The sequence below is a fragment of the Ornithodoros turicata genome, chromosome 9, assembly GCF_037126465.1.
Source record: "Ornithodoros turicata isolate Travis chromosome 9, ASM3712646v1, whole genome shotgun sequence".
Taxonomy (NCBI): Eukaryota; Metazoa; Arthropoda; class Arachnida; order Ixodida; family Argasidae; genus Ornithodoros; species Ornithodoros turicata.
The window spans coordinates 32,978,393-32,994,450 of record NC_088209.1 but is presented as its reverse complement, the minus strand read 5'-3'; the positions used below and the strand labels follow the sequence as shown (position 1 = coordinate 32,994,450).

The 16,058-nt window shown below is 45.9% G+C and overlaps 1 protein-coding gene across 3 annotated transcripts; it reads left to right on the top strand.

Moving 5' to 3' along the window:
- The first annotated feature begins 361 nt into the window (after positions 1 to 361).
- On the top strand, positions 362 to 13,902 carry LOC135368678 (endothelin-converting enzyme 1-like). Of its 3 annotated transcripts, none has more exons than XM_064602115.1 (31): positions 362 to 443; positions 538 to 635; positions 1,397 to 1,494; positions 3,438 to 3,636; positions 4,384 to 4,422; positions 4,487 to 4,549; positions 4,617 to 4,679; positions 4,738 to 4,800; positions 4,864 to 4,926; positions 4,990 to 5,052; positions 5,116 to 5,166; positions 6,002 to 6,324; positions 7,411 to 7,486; positions 7,543 to 7,710; positions 8,168 to 8,230; positions 8,313 to 8,500; positions 8,571 to 8,741; positions 8,991 to 9,074; positions 9,555 to 9,670; positions 9,802 to 10,030; positions 10,143 to 10,241; positions 10,307 to 10,384; positions 11,384 to 11,496; positions 11,567 to 11,625; positions 11,682 to 11,733; positions 11,879 to 11,946; positions 12,349 to 12,452; positions 12,525 to 12,584; positions 12,638 to 12,745; positions 13,524 to 13,579; positions 13,645 to 13,902. In XM_064602115.1, the coding sequence occupies exons 1-31, from the start codon at positions 418 to 420 to the stop codon at positions 13,748 to 13,750; spliced, it is 3,147 nt and encodes a 1,048-aa protein (XP_064458185.1). In that variant the 5' UTR covers positions 362 to 417; the 3' UTR covers positions 13,751 to 13,902. The 3 variants fall into 3 exon arrangements, with proteins under 3 accessions (XP_064458185.1, XP_064458184.1, XP_064458186.1); XM_064602114.1 differs by having other exon boundaries at positions 12,525 to 12,590; XM_064602116.1 differs by lacking the exons at positions 11,879 to 11,946; positions 12,525 to 12,584; positions 12,638 to 12,745; positions 13,524 to 13,579; positions 13,645 to 13,902 and having other exon boundaries at positions 12,349 to 12,450.
- Positions 13,903 to 16,058: the final 2,156 nt, after the last annotated feature.

The window sequence follows — 16,058 nt, the reverse complement described above, 5'->3', positions numbered from 1 at the left end:
ATCAAGGGGTCTCTTCACTTTGAATTAAAATTTTGCTTCGTCAACGTCGCATAGACGTGGTGGACATATGCGACGTGTGCGACCTTTGTTGGACGTACCTGGGATATTTCTGGTTTACTGGGTCTGATATGTCCGATTCTCGTGATTAAATCGAAGTGCATGCCAACGAGCTATGCACCACTCTTTTGAAGAAGAGGAAAAAGAACGTCCATCCTTGCCTATTCCATTTTCCTCCTCCTCCTCTCATATATAGCTAGCGTTCAGGAAAATCCACGCCTATGACCCTCATCTGGTACTGGCCAATCGCCCTTAGTGGATAACGGCCATTTCCCCGAGGATGAAGAAGAAGAAGAAGATTTTCGTTCCACGTGATAGCCCTGCGTCTTCTGACCAAGGCACTTGTAGTCTTGGTATACCATGAGTCGTAACCGCAAACATTCAAGGTAAGTAGTGTATCGTGAAAGTTGTAATAATAGGAATCAAAATAGAAATAACCCTCGCCGAGCCCATTTATATATGTCCCGCTCTGCGTTGTAGCAACCTTCGATGTCAAGGTAGAACCATCCTGACATACGCGCTTGTGATCATTCTGACTTTCGTTCTGCTGCTGCTTGAAAATGGTTTGCACTGGCCAGGTATGTACCAAAGAGGTATTTATGAAGTGCTTAGTCCCAACGTGCTCCAGCACGGGTATCTGCACTTCCAGAAGGTACTTCGTGCTGAGGTATAGGCACTTACTAGTTCACCACCTCAGCTCTCCACATGTCCCAACTTTTCTTATAGGATGTATGAGGGATGGCAGCTATTCACATCTGTTTAGTAGGTTGATACCATCATGCGGAAGTGTGTGTGTGTGTGGGGGGGGGGGGTTCCTCGGACGATGTATCGTACACGTTCCTCCAGTGCACACTTATATCCGTGCCGAAAGCCAGTTCGATTCGGAGTGAGGACTGACTGGAGCAGGAGGATTCGTTGGTGAAGACTGTCACAGTAAGCGACAAGCAGATAACGTTGCTTCACACCAATCTCTTGTGGCAAAAACCGTTCAATACCCTCTTGTAGGATGACAAATTTTGAGAGGAAAGATATACGCAACATGCTGGCGTCTGCTGTATATAGTAGAAGCATTTCAGACCATGTACGCATTTTCCCCACATTTCTCATGACAAGGTGACATTGCTGAGCTTATTCATGCATAAGCATCTGAGGATACGTGTCCTCCTTAGTGAGCACTATAAAGTCAATCGATATCCACCTTAGGCTGCGGCGGTTAATTTGCTAGTTGGTTTTCCCCTTTCTTGTTGAGTTCAAGTTTGAATGTTAAAAAAAATAATAAGGCGTTCCCCTCATGCTTTCTCGTGATTGCGCGTGTCGCATTCACACGTGCATCTCGCAGTTCCGGATACTACAGCCAAGCAAGCACAAAGCTCCAGTCTGCGGTGCCGTAAGAATTGCACGTCATCCACGTCATTCACGCTCTTGCCGGAGAGCGCTGTAAGTACATTTATTCTCGAGATGAACAAACGCAGCCGGTCATCATTTTTAACGCATGCGTTGACTGAGAAAATTTCGGTTATCTGGAATGACAAAGGACGGTCTAATCATAGTGTCGAACACGAACAGATCGTCTTGGTAGTACGTACTACTTTTTCTCTGAATATGCACGATGTCTATTTATATACAATCTGGCGATTACCCATAGGCGGTTCCTGAGAGCCATTGCCCGCGTAGCAGCTGAGTATAACTCGCATGCAAACTTACATGAGCGTCATCCTCTGCTGTCCTTTAAAAGATATGGTCCATTCTGTTAGCTGGTGCTCGTGAGACGCCTGTGCTCGGGAGAGCCATGGAAGTGTTTTTTTGTGTGTTTTTTTTTTATTCGGTGTTAGCGCCGCGAAGCAACGTGGCCATGAGTGGGAAGGAGAGGGGGACAGGGGAATTACCATGCGTCCTGGGCCTGAGGAGGTGGGGGGACTGTGCCGGCATTCGCGTGGAATGTCTTCTGAAAACTCAGGGAAAACCTCGGACAGCACAGCCGGTGATAGAATTCGAAGCCACTCATATCCACAGCTGCTTCGCGGCGCTAACACAGAATAGAAAAAAAAAAAATGACGGCAGCGTCCTATCTGCGAGCGCGAGCACTATCTACGTATAGCCACATGACGACAGGCAAATCGCAAAACAAATGTCGTCCAGTTTTTGTTTGCCTCTTCTCTCTCTCTCTCTCTTGAGTGACAATAATAATAATAATAATTCGGGGCTTTACGTTGCGAGACAACTGTGATAATGAGCGACGCCACAGTGGTCGGGTCTGTGGATTAATTCTGCCCAGCTGAGTGTCCTTAATGTGCGCCGAAATCTCTACACACTGCACACCACATTTAACGTCTCTCGCGGCGTGTCTGAGCAACTTGTTCCCTCCCACCAAGCTGCCACCGTCCTCGGCCAGGTTTGAACCCGCGATCTTTGGATCAGCAGGCGGGCACGCTACCGACTGAGCCACCGAGGCCGGCGAGTGACAATAATATGGAACAGTGTTTTTGAGAGGTGTCATACGGTCCCTTCTGCTGGCCCCCCACCCACAAATTTGTAAAGTCAGCATTCGTTGTGGGGTGCATGATGATGTACGAGCGAGCTCGACCTCTGCGCCATAAGGGCGGGCTCCTGAGATGATATGCATCACCAAGGGCTAATACTGTTGATGGTATATCATTTTCTTGAGCTTCATGTGGTGGTAGGGACGTGAACACAAGACACAAGGAGATAGGGCTAGACTCACTATAGACGTACTGGTTCTTAGAGCATTCCACGTACTCCACCAGTATAGGAAAACTTGAATGCAACAGATGGTCTCTCGTAAGACTGCTGTTTTATCTTTGCACGGTATACACTGTACAAAACAATACTAGAGAACTGGAGGAAGAATTGGTGGGCCGCTCGTCTGCTCAATACTGACTGGAGGAGCATTAGCTATAGTCGTGTTCAACTTATAAGAAGGGGAAAAAATCTAGTCCGTCCTAGCTCTCAAAATATTACTGCGCCGCAGAGAGTATGGCTGAGCACAGAAACGTCACTCTCCCTCCTCCGCCAGATAATGTAATGCATCACATTCACCCTGCTTCCGTAGTGGCTGTTAACACTGGCCGCATGACACTACGCGAGTCCTCCCCCCATGGTGGTACTGCACTATTTCTCGAGGCGCGCTATTGTGTCTTCTACTGCGCACGTAGATTACTGACTAGATTTCTTCTCCTTCTTAAATTGAACACGACTATAGTCTAGTTGCTTCTGCGTCAAAAAAGAAAAAAAACATTACCCTAACAACGTTTGCATTCGGTCTGATACTTTTTATACCACCACCATGGATATTTGATTCACGTGAGTTTTCGGTATACTCGCGGAGCAATAGGTGCCTGCTTTGTTCTCTCTTGCCATAGATGCCCGAAGACTCTACCAGGAGCAGCAACTTGAGCGCCGGAATGGAAGCCCAACTACTACAGGTCGTTGTAACGACACCTTCTAGTACCAGCAGTGCAGGAACCATGACGGGTAGTACACCTACACAACCTACAGCAACCACGGTATCGGGCACTTCCTCAACATCGGGTTCCAGCTCTTCAGTGAGTGGCCAAACGGGTATGTATTTATTAGGCATGGGACGAATCCAGGATTTTGCGAATCAGAATCCAAGCAGGGTACTGCAGAGTCTTCCGAATCTCGGATCTTTCGAATCCTTTCTTTAAAAAGTTCAAAAAAAAAAAAAAAAGAAATGAAAAACCCTTCTACTGAAAAGTGTTTTGAAGCAGGATTTGATAACAGATTAAATAATAGCCCACTTGGAGGAGAAAGCATACTCATGTACTTTTTCTTAAATGGCATTTATTTAACATGTTGTTCATTGACTACAGGAAATACATTACTCTCGAGTCTGAATTATTTCCATGAAGCTAAGAAACTATCGAAAGTAAAACTATGTTACTTTTAAACTTGTAATCTAGAGTTCCTACCTGAACTCTTTCAGGGCAGAGCAGTGTAAACAAACAAGAAAACGCAACTGAAAGTTTTACATTAATGCAGATTTTTGTTCAAAAACACCTGCATTTTCACCTGACCAGGGGATATCCTACTGCGCTTTTTAAAAGCTATGACACACGATATGCTGAAGAGTCCTTATGACATTACTGTCGATGGCAGTGGGATCAGGAACTTTTTAGGCCAATCAAGCTTTCGGCGGACTCCGGAGGCGGCAATTTTAAATAAATAAAAAAGCACAAACGTGGTAGCTGGATTCGAAAGATTTGTTTGGGTGCTGGGATTCGGATTCCAGAATCTGGAATAGCAGGACGGGTGCCGTATCAAACATACCAACTTCAATATCGACAGGGACTGTTTCCTCATCGTCGGGTTCCAGCCTTTCGACGGGTTTGTATCCGTGATAAGCGATTAATATTACGAGTAGGATTATCTACATTAACTTCTTTGACAGACACCATGGCAACAGGTGCAACGTCGTCCTCGGGTTCCAGCCCTTCAACAAGTGATAAAACTGGTGTGTATCTGTAGTAAGCAGTTCTTAAACGGAGTAGTATTATCTACATCAACTTCTAACTTTACAGACACCGCTGTAACAGGTACAATGTCGTCCTTGGGCTCCAGCTCTTCAACGAGTGATAAAACGGGTGTGTATTAGTAAGCAGTTCATGGTATCATTATCTACATCAACTTCTAACTTGACAGACACCGCTGTAACAGGTACAATGTCGTCCATGGGCTCCAGCTCTTCAATGAGTGATAAAACGGGTGTGTATTAGTAAGCAGTTCATGACGGAGTATCATTATCTACATCAACTTCTAACTTGACAGACACCGCTGTAACAAGTACAATGTCGTCCATGGGCTCCAGCTCTTCAATGAGTGATAAAACGGGTGTGTATTAGTAAGCAGTTCATGACGGAGTATCATTATCTACATCAACTTCTAACTTGACAGATACCACTGTAACAGGTACAATGTCGTCCTCGGGTTCCAGCCCTTCAACGAGTTATAAAACGGGTGTGTATCTGTAGTAACCAGTTCATGAAGTAGCGTTATCTACATCAACTTCTTACTTAACAGACACCACGGTGACATGGTCTGCTTCGCCCTCGGGTTCCAGCTCTTCGGTGGGTACGTATCTGCAGCAAACAAGGAACATAATGGACAACGAATAGTGCGCCATCTTTGCTACATCCACCAGAAACCATATCCCTGAATTTCGGCACAAGTAAACTCCTACAGGTCCACTGCACACAAAAGTCCACCTTCGAGTTAGAACGTATAGTGCGCTCGCATGCTTCAAGCTACCTGTTATACACCGATCACGCTGATCAAAAGATCGTGAAACATATCTCGATAAGCGTTTCCCTAAATCGCTTATGACGTCTTTCTTTTTTCCTTTTTTTTTTTTTTTGACGTTAAGTGAGGACGGAGCAAACGACGTCACCGTCGCTCTTTAGCCAACCACTTGCAGAATCTAGTAGACGGGATTGTTAAAATGGCGCGCGCTGCGATTTCCTTTGTGCTTCATCAGTGGTTTGTGCGGATCATGTACAGATCAGGCTTTGATATTGCAATTGCAATGTGCTCCCTAAAGTCGATAATTGATTGAAAGATATCTGTTAATTCCCTAACTGAGGAAAAATACGGTTTCCTAGTAGTAACCCCGTCGAGTAATCCAACGACAAAAGTAAAACCATCGTAACGGAACTCTCCAGTTTATAAAAATTTGTTGCAGGTAAAAAGAAACACCCTGTATAAGGTAAACACGCGAAATATGCGCGTTGACGAAACACGCGATCGAGTTGGCTTCCCCACCCTTCCTCTTCTCGGATTCCCCACTCAACGTGTGGACTACATTCTCCGCTGGCGGAAAGATACACCTCCATGTTGTTGTCATGTTGTCGGGGCATAGAACTTGTAGTGGCCACACATGGGCCGAATGAATTTCTTCCCCTTGGTACAGGAACAACGGATAACTCGTCTTTTGTCTACGTCAACTACTCTGTCATCGAAACAGTCACCGCGCCGTCATCGTCGACAGACGGGTACGATATCTTTTCTCTGATCGTAAATGACACCGGCACATGGTCGTCGAGCACCGGAACGGCCGGTTACACAAATGCCAGTCCCCCAGATACTCACAGTGCCGAGTCCACTTCGGTCAGCAGCGCTACGAGCGCCACCGCTGCGTTCGGAAGCGTAACTCACACCGCCGGCACCCTGCCCACAATGTATAACGAAAGTTCAACTGTGACGCTGCTACCTGCTACTCTCCCACCTACTCGGGTAAGATTGAAGTGTGACGAAACAGGAACAGAGCTACGCGTAAGAGAGCAGTGGGATGCAACACAGTGCGCTCACTTTCGAAGTTGGCGTGGTCAAAACGCGGACAGTGCAGTTTTCGTGTCTTGAAACTCCATTAGGCTGCACTAGGTTCTCTTCTGTACGCACACACGGGCGGTAATCAGTGGTGTTTGTGGTTTTTTGGGGTTCAAAACACCCCTGAAATCGTAGTTAAGGTAGTGCATTTGGGAGAGGGAAACGAGGGGAGATCCTCCTCCCAATGTAAGTCCCCATAAATGTAAGTCCCCATAAAGTCCCTCCTAAAATATTTTTTTCTGGCTACGCCACTGGCGGTGATGCATTATGCTAGTGCGAACTATGTCACTGCGAGCTATGGCGCCCGTCGCCTAGCAACTGCGTGCGCCTTCTCGGTCTCCACTCGACCTCCAAGGCGCATTGTTGCCAGACACGTGGGCTGATTGCGCCACCCAACGACGTCATACCTCTCAAAACTAGAAATTCTCTCAAAACTAGACATGTGATACTTACGCGTCGCATAAAGAAACAATATTTTGGGAGAATACAGTGTGAGACACTGAAATCGCAATGACATAAGCTCTGTACGATTCTGTAGGCTCGAGATTTACGGCCGTATTCTTGAACGATCCTCAACTCTACTCCAGTGAGTGAAGGAAAGAAGTGCTCCTCCACTGGAGGAGACACTGGGGTTCAAAGAAACACTGGGCCGTGTTTTTAAACGATACACGGTTCGACCCTCTGCATCTACTCGAGGTGTTCCTCGAGCTTGGCTCGAAACGTCCACTGGACGGAGGAAATCCTTCGCGCTTCCCTCAGGTACTATACGGTAGCACAGGCGTGTCCTTCAAGCCCGATGGCTCCTCCAAGTGTGGCGTGTAGTCTAGAGGAGAAGCTTTGAGTGGACGGTCGTGTCGAGTATGGCCCTTAGTCAGTAGTGGCACTTTAACGCTACAATAGTGACAGTTCTTAGAATGGTATGGAGGTACTGCCTTCATAGTTTCCTTCTTGGATCTCTTTTACTACAGTAGTCAGTCTGTTTTTCCCGCACAGCCAGCTCGATTTCCCGGAGGCAAACCATACCCTGCAGACTTCGAGGTTTGCAACACACCATTCTGCATCGCGGAAGGTGAGGTCTTCCCTTCGGCGTCCCGTGCGAGAGAGTCACACACGTGCCTTTTGCAGGAGCAGCGCTTTATCGATCTCTATCTTTTCCGCACGACCCCTGCGACAACTTCTACATTTACGCCTGTAGCAAGCTTGTAGTAGCGGCGACGCCAGGCGCTCAGCGTGAAGATGCCGACAGCTTGTTGGAACTGGAAATAGAAGAAAAAGTACGGAATGTCCTGAACGGTGCGTGAAATCCTACCATGTACGACGCTTGCAGTCGATTCAATAGAGAGCCGTAAAAGAGAGAAAAAAATTTAAGATGATGAATTGGGAGTTTCATGGCCAGAGGTGATATTTTGTACCCCATTGCTGGTGCTGATGTGGAGAACGAAATTATGAGCCCCTTCAATAAGGGTCGAAGCCCAAGCGCAGAGTGCTGGTGGGCTGGATTCGGTCAGGGACCAAGCGATTCTGATAGGGAGAAGCTGCATGTATAAAATGTATTGAGCAACGAATGTGCTTGTGCACTCGTCAAGAGCTGACGCTAAAAAATGTTTCTCGTTTCCTTCACTGCGACTACCGCCCCATTTCAAACTACCAAACAAATAACTACTTTTTGCACGATGTTAGCAGGATGTTTGCAGGGTGTACTGCACGTATGCTGAACATTTGATGCACATAAACGTTCCCTCTCGTGCAGGAACAGCAACGCAAATACCACTTCCGGTCCTGCTTCTCTGGAAAGGCTGTGTGGCACAAAACAGTGAGTCTCATTCAATCCAACAGGGCTCAGCCATGTCTGCAGATGTATTTTTTTTTAAATCCCCATTCCGCAATTTATGTAGCGCCTCCAACGCCCGCGAATCTGGAACAGATCTTCAAGAAGCTGGGCTTTGACCCTTTCCTTAAGTTGATCACGGCGGATGTGGTGCTGAACACAGTGGCCGACGTGATGACTAAATTAAGCATCGCGCCTCTGGTTTCCTTCGAGATAAATCGAGATCCAGCCGATAATTCCAGGTGGATTATAGCTGTAAGTTCTCTCTTGTGCATGGCCAGGCAAGTGTATAGCGTAGTAAGTGTAACCAATTTCTGACACGCAGTTGGACGAGCCCGACATTCTCGTAACGCCCGAACAGGTGAATATGCAGAATCAACCGAAGACCAAGACACATTTAGTCCAGAAGGGCTGCGTGTTTATCAAGATGTTGTATGGACAGCCCGTTCAGACTATTTGCGACCATATTGCCGATACTGCTATACAAATAGCTCAGGTAAGGAACAGAATATGGTTCGGGACGGAGCTCGACGCAGTGTGGTCCTGAATACAGTCTTTGGTTTCGAGCCATATTTCACATGTTTTCGTAAAGCGATAGAAAAGAACAGCAAAAAAAAAAAGGTGATCAGAAGAGTACATCCTACCATGCGTGAGAAGTGAATGGCTACCAGCATCTCTTAATGTTCTCGATGAACGTGAATATGCAAAATTCCGCTAAATAACACAAAATCATTGCTTGTTCCAGGCTCATACAGGGGACCAACACCCAGCTGTCAGAGCTAAGGGATATCAAGTCGTACCCTACTCTCACGTGGGACTCTTGCATCCAGTACGAAACCGCCACGTTTTGTTTTCCTTCGCGGTCAAAATAGATTCTTAAATTCAGAACCCAGAAACTCAGGCTGAAAATCAGCTTCTTGTCACAAGTCACGCTGTGAAAGTAAAGCCTTTTGGTCACAGAGCCAAAATGATGCGTATGGATCATGATAAGTATCCAGGGCCTTATCTTGGAGGTCAAAGCCTCACTTATTCAGAATTAGTATTAAGAACCAGCCCTCTTCAGGAACTTTTCAGGCCCTTGTAGTATAGTGTTTAGAGAGTTCGCGTGAAGAACAGGAGGAACTTTTGCCTTTGGAATGTAACGTCAACGAAAGTTCGCATTTTCAAGGAGTCAGCTGGCGGGTTGGCGTAGGTTAGCGGAAGTTTACCAATATCAATAAGACTTCCGCAGCTTCCGATGTAGATGCACAACCCTATACTGAAAACACGCACGTGGAGTTAGCGCTTATGGTTGCCATTTTTACTTTAGCTCATATCCAAGATGGTCGATCCCTATCTATTCCCACTTACTGGAAATGCACGAGTCCTATTAAAGTCTCCGAAGTATTTGAAGACGACGCTGCCTGATATGCTGACGACATCACCGTGAGTTCCACTGTCACAAACAGTAGACGTGGAATTGTACCTCTTCGGTGTAATATTGTTGACACCCATGAAGCGTTTGCTGAAACAACTTCACTTCACTATGCCCTGTTGTTCCCTGTTCCCACGTTTAGGATCTCGCTGTACATTTACGTGGGCCTTCACATGATGGTTGCCATGGCAGCGTTTGTGGGGGCGGATGACCTTCTGGATCTTTCCTTGATGGTCTCGACCGGTAAAACTTGGAATAGTTTTCCTAAATGGAGGGTCTGCCTTCACCTTGTCAACAAGCTGTTACCCATATTGACTGCTATGACGTATGAGGTGCCATTCAGAAACGCCACCCACTTCGACAAACTTATGGTAAACAGAAGTATTAAAAATAGTCAAAAATTCCTTTCTCCTTCTTATGCTCTGAATAACATTACACAAGGCTTTTACATTATGGAGAACATTACACAACACTTGTTTGCAGGGCGACATCATGGCGGAGGATGTGAGAAGTGTATTCCTGGAGCATCTACCCTCTGCATGGTTTCTTGATGCGTGGTCAAGGAACGCTATCCAAATGAAGGTACGTCTAGTGCACAGAGCAGGTCAAGACTGGACGACGTGTCGTCATACTTTCTACCTTTCCAGCTCAAGCATACGCAGATCTATGCGTTCTTTCCCCTGCACATATCGTCTGCTGCCAACATTGCCTTATACATGAACCAGGTAATAAGAACTCTTCCATGTCCACTATTAGGGTGTCAGTACGCTAACCACTAAGCTGCCTGTTCTGTGCGTATACCAATATTATGGGTGCAGTCTACGCTTCAATTCTCCCCATAACTGTGAATTTTGAAGGCTGCAGTTCGTATGTTGAGCTCGACAAGGAAGGAACGTGTTACAATATTCATGGAAACTTTTCTTGTGACTTGTCGTTAGCTGTGCGTAGTCTTCTAATTCGGAGTTCTCGGAAGGTTATTCGTGCTATAAAATACGATAAGAGTTTGTCCGATCTTCCCTTGCGCTAAAAATTTGATTTTTTGACGCCTTCAAATTAGTGTGTATGAACTCTGAACTTACGTTTTTAAAGTTCCCCCGTGAGGAACAAAATAGAAAAATGCAAGCGAGCTGGTATGTAGATGAAGCGAACATTTCCTCGACTCTGAGGATGGAACGAGGGATAGCTTGTCCTCAGACTCAAGGACGTGTTCGTGTAATCCCTTTGTGAGCACATGAAATACAATTATTGGTCGTACGCTGTTTTCAGTAAGTTGTGCATTGCCCCTAGACGTCCCCCCACGTACCGAAACGTATTTCCACCGAACCTTCGCTACATCGGAACGTGCTCACACGAAAACGTCCGTGCACCGAAATGCCCGATCCCCAGCTGCTGCATAATTTGATGTGATTACGGAATGTTTAGTTATTACCACCTCATATCAGGTGTCCTGCGGGACGGTCTCGTTATTCCTAGGAATTCCAGCTTCAAAATGTTCAAATTCTCTTCCAAGCACAAGCAGGCGCACAAGAGACCATCGGTCCCGTTAGGGCGCGCAGGCGTCAAATTTGCTGCGCGATCTCGCGGCCCGAGTGGTTTGACACCAATCATATCACGATTTCGCTCTTCAAAGCCTTCAGACAGACAAATTTGGATTTTTATTTTTTTTTTAGAATGTTTCTAGATAGCTTCGTGTTTACTGATCAGTGACTCCTGTTTTCCCTTAGATTGTCTCATCTGTACCTAAAAATCCGGATGCTCTATTGTATTTCTTATCAATGAGTCAGTACGTCGTATCGACAGGAAGAGACCCGAACAGCTTTCGAAATTTTCAGAGAAGGTAACCGGATCCATTGCTCTCTACGCACGTCGCACTGCGAGACACTTTATCTATTATTTATTGCTTACAGGTGGAAAGGCTCAGTATTTGATACAATATGCAGATATGTCCTATCAGAAAATGTCATTAGTAAGTCATACTAGCGAAGTGGTTAATTTGAAACACTCATGAGTATTTTCTCTCAGTGATTCCTGTCGGAATGTTCAACACGACTATCCCAACATCGGCAAAAGAGAAGTACTGATCATTCCTTACTTTCACGTATCGCATTATCCGACGAATCGAATTATCCGATAACGTTGTTAAGAATGTAACTCAGCTGTGATACACACAAGATAGTGGCAATTCACAGATGTGTATTTTTCAACAATGTGCTTTGCAGAATATTTCACATTCCAAGAATTGCACCAAGAATTGCACAATGTTTGTTTAAAGCCGTCTTCGAAAGCGGTAGGTTACAATTATGTTCCAGGCAGAACTGTACAATGCCCTTACTGTGCCGTGCGATACGTACAATATGTTGTACAATGTCCACATGCAATTCGTAGAATGAAAAAAAAAAACGCATAGGTTTAAATCATCAAGCGTTGTCTGCACCTACTCAAGGACATGTAAATATTGGCAAATTAGCCGCAGCATCTAGGCATGTTTACTATTATGAAATTGCTTTGAAGTGGCCTACTTGTTGGCATATACTGTAAAAAACAGCTGCAGAACTGGCTAACTATACATGCTAACAAGGCCTGAGGAGGGAGTATTGGTCACACTGTAGACCATTAGCGCAGGAATTGAAGGACACTTGACACCCCCCAGTGGTGCTTAGAAAGTGATTTTTGCACTTTCTGTGTGCAGCTGCCTTTTACAATCCCAATGAAGTTTTGTGGACGGACTATTCCCGAGAAGGTTTCAAATTAAAGCTAAGATGCTTTGGTAGACAATACAAATACGAAGCATATGTAAGTATCTTTGCTGTACAGATGGCTCTTGTCTGTTTCTTCTTTGTCCCACTGTTTATACACGATTAATAGGAAATCTCCGAGATATACTCAAGTATCGAAGATAACGCGGCCGTTAAGGTTGCCTTTCAGGTAAGCGTATCCAAATGTCTTTCCGCACGAAAGATAACTGTGTATTGTCGCAGGTCTTTATGGACAATGTATTTACCGTTAAATACTTCAATAAGGACTACCAGTTGACTGGTCTCCTTGGAGTAACATCCAGGCAGCTTTTCTTCATATATTACGCGCAGGTAATGAATTATTTGAAACTTCCGAGTGACGTTGCAAGTTGCCAGATGACTTGCTGGGACGTAAGTTTCGTTAGTTGACGTAGTTGACGCTGAACGTTGTGTGGGAAGCTTCTCGGATTGATCCGTGGAGGCGTTGTCACGGTTGTGTAACGTGTAATGGAAATCGTCCAGTTGGTGTTGAGATAAATTGCTGGGAAGCAAACTATGGGAGAAGAACGGTGCGCATTTCTGAGCGCTATCCAAGCGTTGGCTGGACGTGTGTAGGGAAGAGTAACAGGCGACGAGTGAAAAGGTTTGTGAAACAGGTAGTGCGCTTGGAGATTACGGCCGAGAGCTGACTTGAAAGCGGTGACACACACATAAAGCCTGCGTTTCAAAACACTCTGCGGCGATTGGCTGACATCTTGGATGGCTGCAGCGATGGACGGACCTTATGTATGTCTACGTGCGAAGGAATGAGAGGAGGCATTAAGCAAACCTTCTGTATAGGTGGCTTTGCCTGAAGACATCGGGTTTGTGTTAGTTTATTGGACCCAAGCAACTCGAGAGTCGAGGAATCAGCTCTTGTGTCAATACAACGACGCGGCTCTTGTGACGGGAAGCGCATGGCAGCGACTCCCCTTGGTGCGGGTCGGTGGAGTCTGTGACGTACGATGACGTCACGACGTGGGTCGCGCGAGTTAAATAAACGAAGTCAACCTGAATTTAGTTCGTAGTGCCACTTCAAGCACGGTAAATCATTGTACAATTTTGACGCGTTCGGTGTATTTACTTTCAGAGCTATTGCAAAACACCTCCCGCAGATGCGATGGCAAGGAAGCGCATGGAGGATAGGTAATGGAAGGATGGAAGGAATAAGGTTGAGCTGAGCTACAATTCGCATCTGGTGTCTTTTTCAGAGTGAACATTCCTTTGAAGAACAGCAGAGACTTCTCAGAGTCCTTCGACTGCCCTTTGGGTTCGGGAATGAATCCGCTAGAAAAATGTCACGCGTGGGACATCTAGACTGGCTGGGTCTCTCATACTCTGATGCTGGAATCAAAAATGTATTAAATATAATTGACGTAACTATAAGCCCCGTGAATAAGAGCGAAAGATGGCCCGTGAAATAAACTAGTGATTGTGTGTTTACGTAAATACAAAACGTGGCGTTATTTTCGTTCGTTTCCGTCAGTTGACTCTTTGCGCCTGTGTAAAATCTGACGTAAAAGTGGGTTCAGTTGCCAATACAGCTCAGCGGTGACGAATCGTTGTCCTGTAAAGCGTGCTTTGCCTACAGTACACCGCAGTTATGCGCAGAAGCCTGCCATGTGGCTCTGTGTGTGTCAGATCTGGAAAACACTTTATACGGGTTACGTTACCGGGAACGGACCTTCCACCGTTGGCTGTGGTCTCGGTTATCCGGAATTCGTTATCCGGATAAGTACGGGGACCAATGTTTGAGAACGCTTATCCAGAAATGTGTCAACGGCCTCTGTCCTTGGCATGTGCTGTGTTCGCATTGTTCCCCCCCCAAAAAGGGTCACATCTCACCGGGGCCTTCTGTACCGTTTGGCTCGCCCTTCCTCGAGAAGTCACTCCTTTCTGACGTGTGCGGACACACAGTAGAGATGGTAGGCGAGAAGCACACGAGTTGTTCTGTATCCACCGTGCACAAGAAATCCATACGTGAACCTCGAATGTCCATGCCTTCCGAAAGTATCTCCAGTCTCTTGGACTATGGCAAGGCCAAAAAGACCCTGGACATTGATTCGAGGAAGTCCACCATCTGCGACATCATTCCGGATAAAGAGAAGAGGCGCTCCAGCGAACCTACAGCTGGGTGACGCAGCTGGTGCCTTTTTGATGTATTTTTTATGTAAAGAACACCAGAAGCGATATTTTCATTGTGTTTTTTGTTTTGTTTTTCTGGAGCAATAAGGAGTTCTCCTAAATTTTCGGACTTCCTGGAGATTTGGTAGATTTGGCTTATCCGGAAATTCTTTATTCTGAGGAAAACTGACTACTCCCGAGATGTCCGGATAAGCGGGACACACCTGTAGATAGATAGCCACGGTTAACGTGGTTAATGGTGCGGTATGTCGTCGCGTTTAGGGAGACTGTGTACCGAAAAATTCAACTGAAACAACGTATTTACTTTGTTCACTTTCGTTGCGTTCTATGTGTCGCGCGCAGTGTGCCTGGGTTTGAAAGGAGGAGCCCTGTCGTGTACTGCTCATGCGTAACATGTGCTGGTAAACGTGTTCGCACTGTCGCACAACTGCCTTGTGTTGTAACAGAATGTTCGTGTTAGCGCCGCGGAGCAACTGTGGCTATGAAAGCTATGTGGCTATGAGAAGCACCTGTACTAACCGATCGGATGAAGACTTAATCTAGTGTTGGATAGTTGAGCGAAAGATTACGCTACTATTATACGCTACTCCGCGCAAGAAATATGTAAACCGAAACCAATTAATTGAAAAAATCAGTAAGTGTCGACGCGGTTTTCTCTTCTTTTTTTTTTCTGAAGTATGTTTTGCTGAAGGTCCCCGTATACGTAAAATAGAGGTTCCGAAAGTATCCTAAGTAAAATTTAAAAGTTAGGATTTTTATTTAATTAATGAGCGTATGAAAATGAGCAGTTCACTGCTCAGTTCTTTGCCGATGTCTCAAGGACCATCGATAGCGCCACCTGTTCACGAGTTATTCAGCCGTGAAACACCCGGTATCACAGGGATGACATAAATCCGCCATTTTTGTAACTACCCTCAAGCGGGTGCCTTTTGCAAAGCCGCCACGTTCTGCTGGTCACACGTCATCGAAAACGTAATTTTGAGGTCACGTGACTTTGTTTACATGTCGTTTTATAGCGCTTGCCGAGACATTCCCGTCGGCGTAAAGCCAAGAGATGAAAGTATTTTACCAGCGTAAACCGTACGGTGCTTCTTCCGCGACATGGTAGCCCATTTTCCCTAGTTTAAGTAGATCGCATCGGCTCAGTGCGTCATAAGGCCGAATCGTCATCGTATCATCATCATCATCATCGGATAAAAATAATTACCGGTGTCGGAAGACGTCAAAAACTGTGCACAGAAACAGTAAACGCTTTGTTTTCAAACGATTTCGCCGTAGAACACGGGCGCAACCATCTTTAAGGTCACGTGCGCCTTGACGTTTGCTGTGACGTGCGACCAAGGCCTGTCCAGAATGCATTGCGTTCGCTCGGCACGCTTTCGTCTATGGAGCAATGCATTGGATGACACCCCTGTACACCCGGCATACTATATAGGAGGCTATATGTCGAGAAGCTTCTGGAGGTCTGGCCAGGTGATGC

What these genes read in the sequence shown, in the direction of transcription:
- LOC135368678 (XM_064602114.1), top strand. Translation starts at nt 418, where the DNA reads ATGAGTCGTAACCGCAAACATTCAAG. An exon ending in TTCAACGAGTGATAAAACGG is followed by an intron (nt 4,680 to 4,737) that starts GTGTGTATTAGT and finishes CTAACTTGACAG; the next exon opens with ACACCGCTGTAACAGGTACA. An exon ending in TTCAATGAGTGATAAAACGG is followed by an intron (nt 4,801 to 4,863) that starts GTGTGTATTAGT and finishes CTAACTTGACAG; the next exon opens with ACACCGCTGTAACAAGTACA.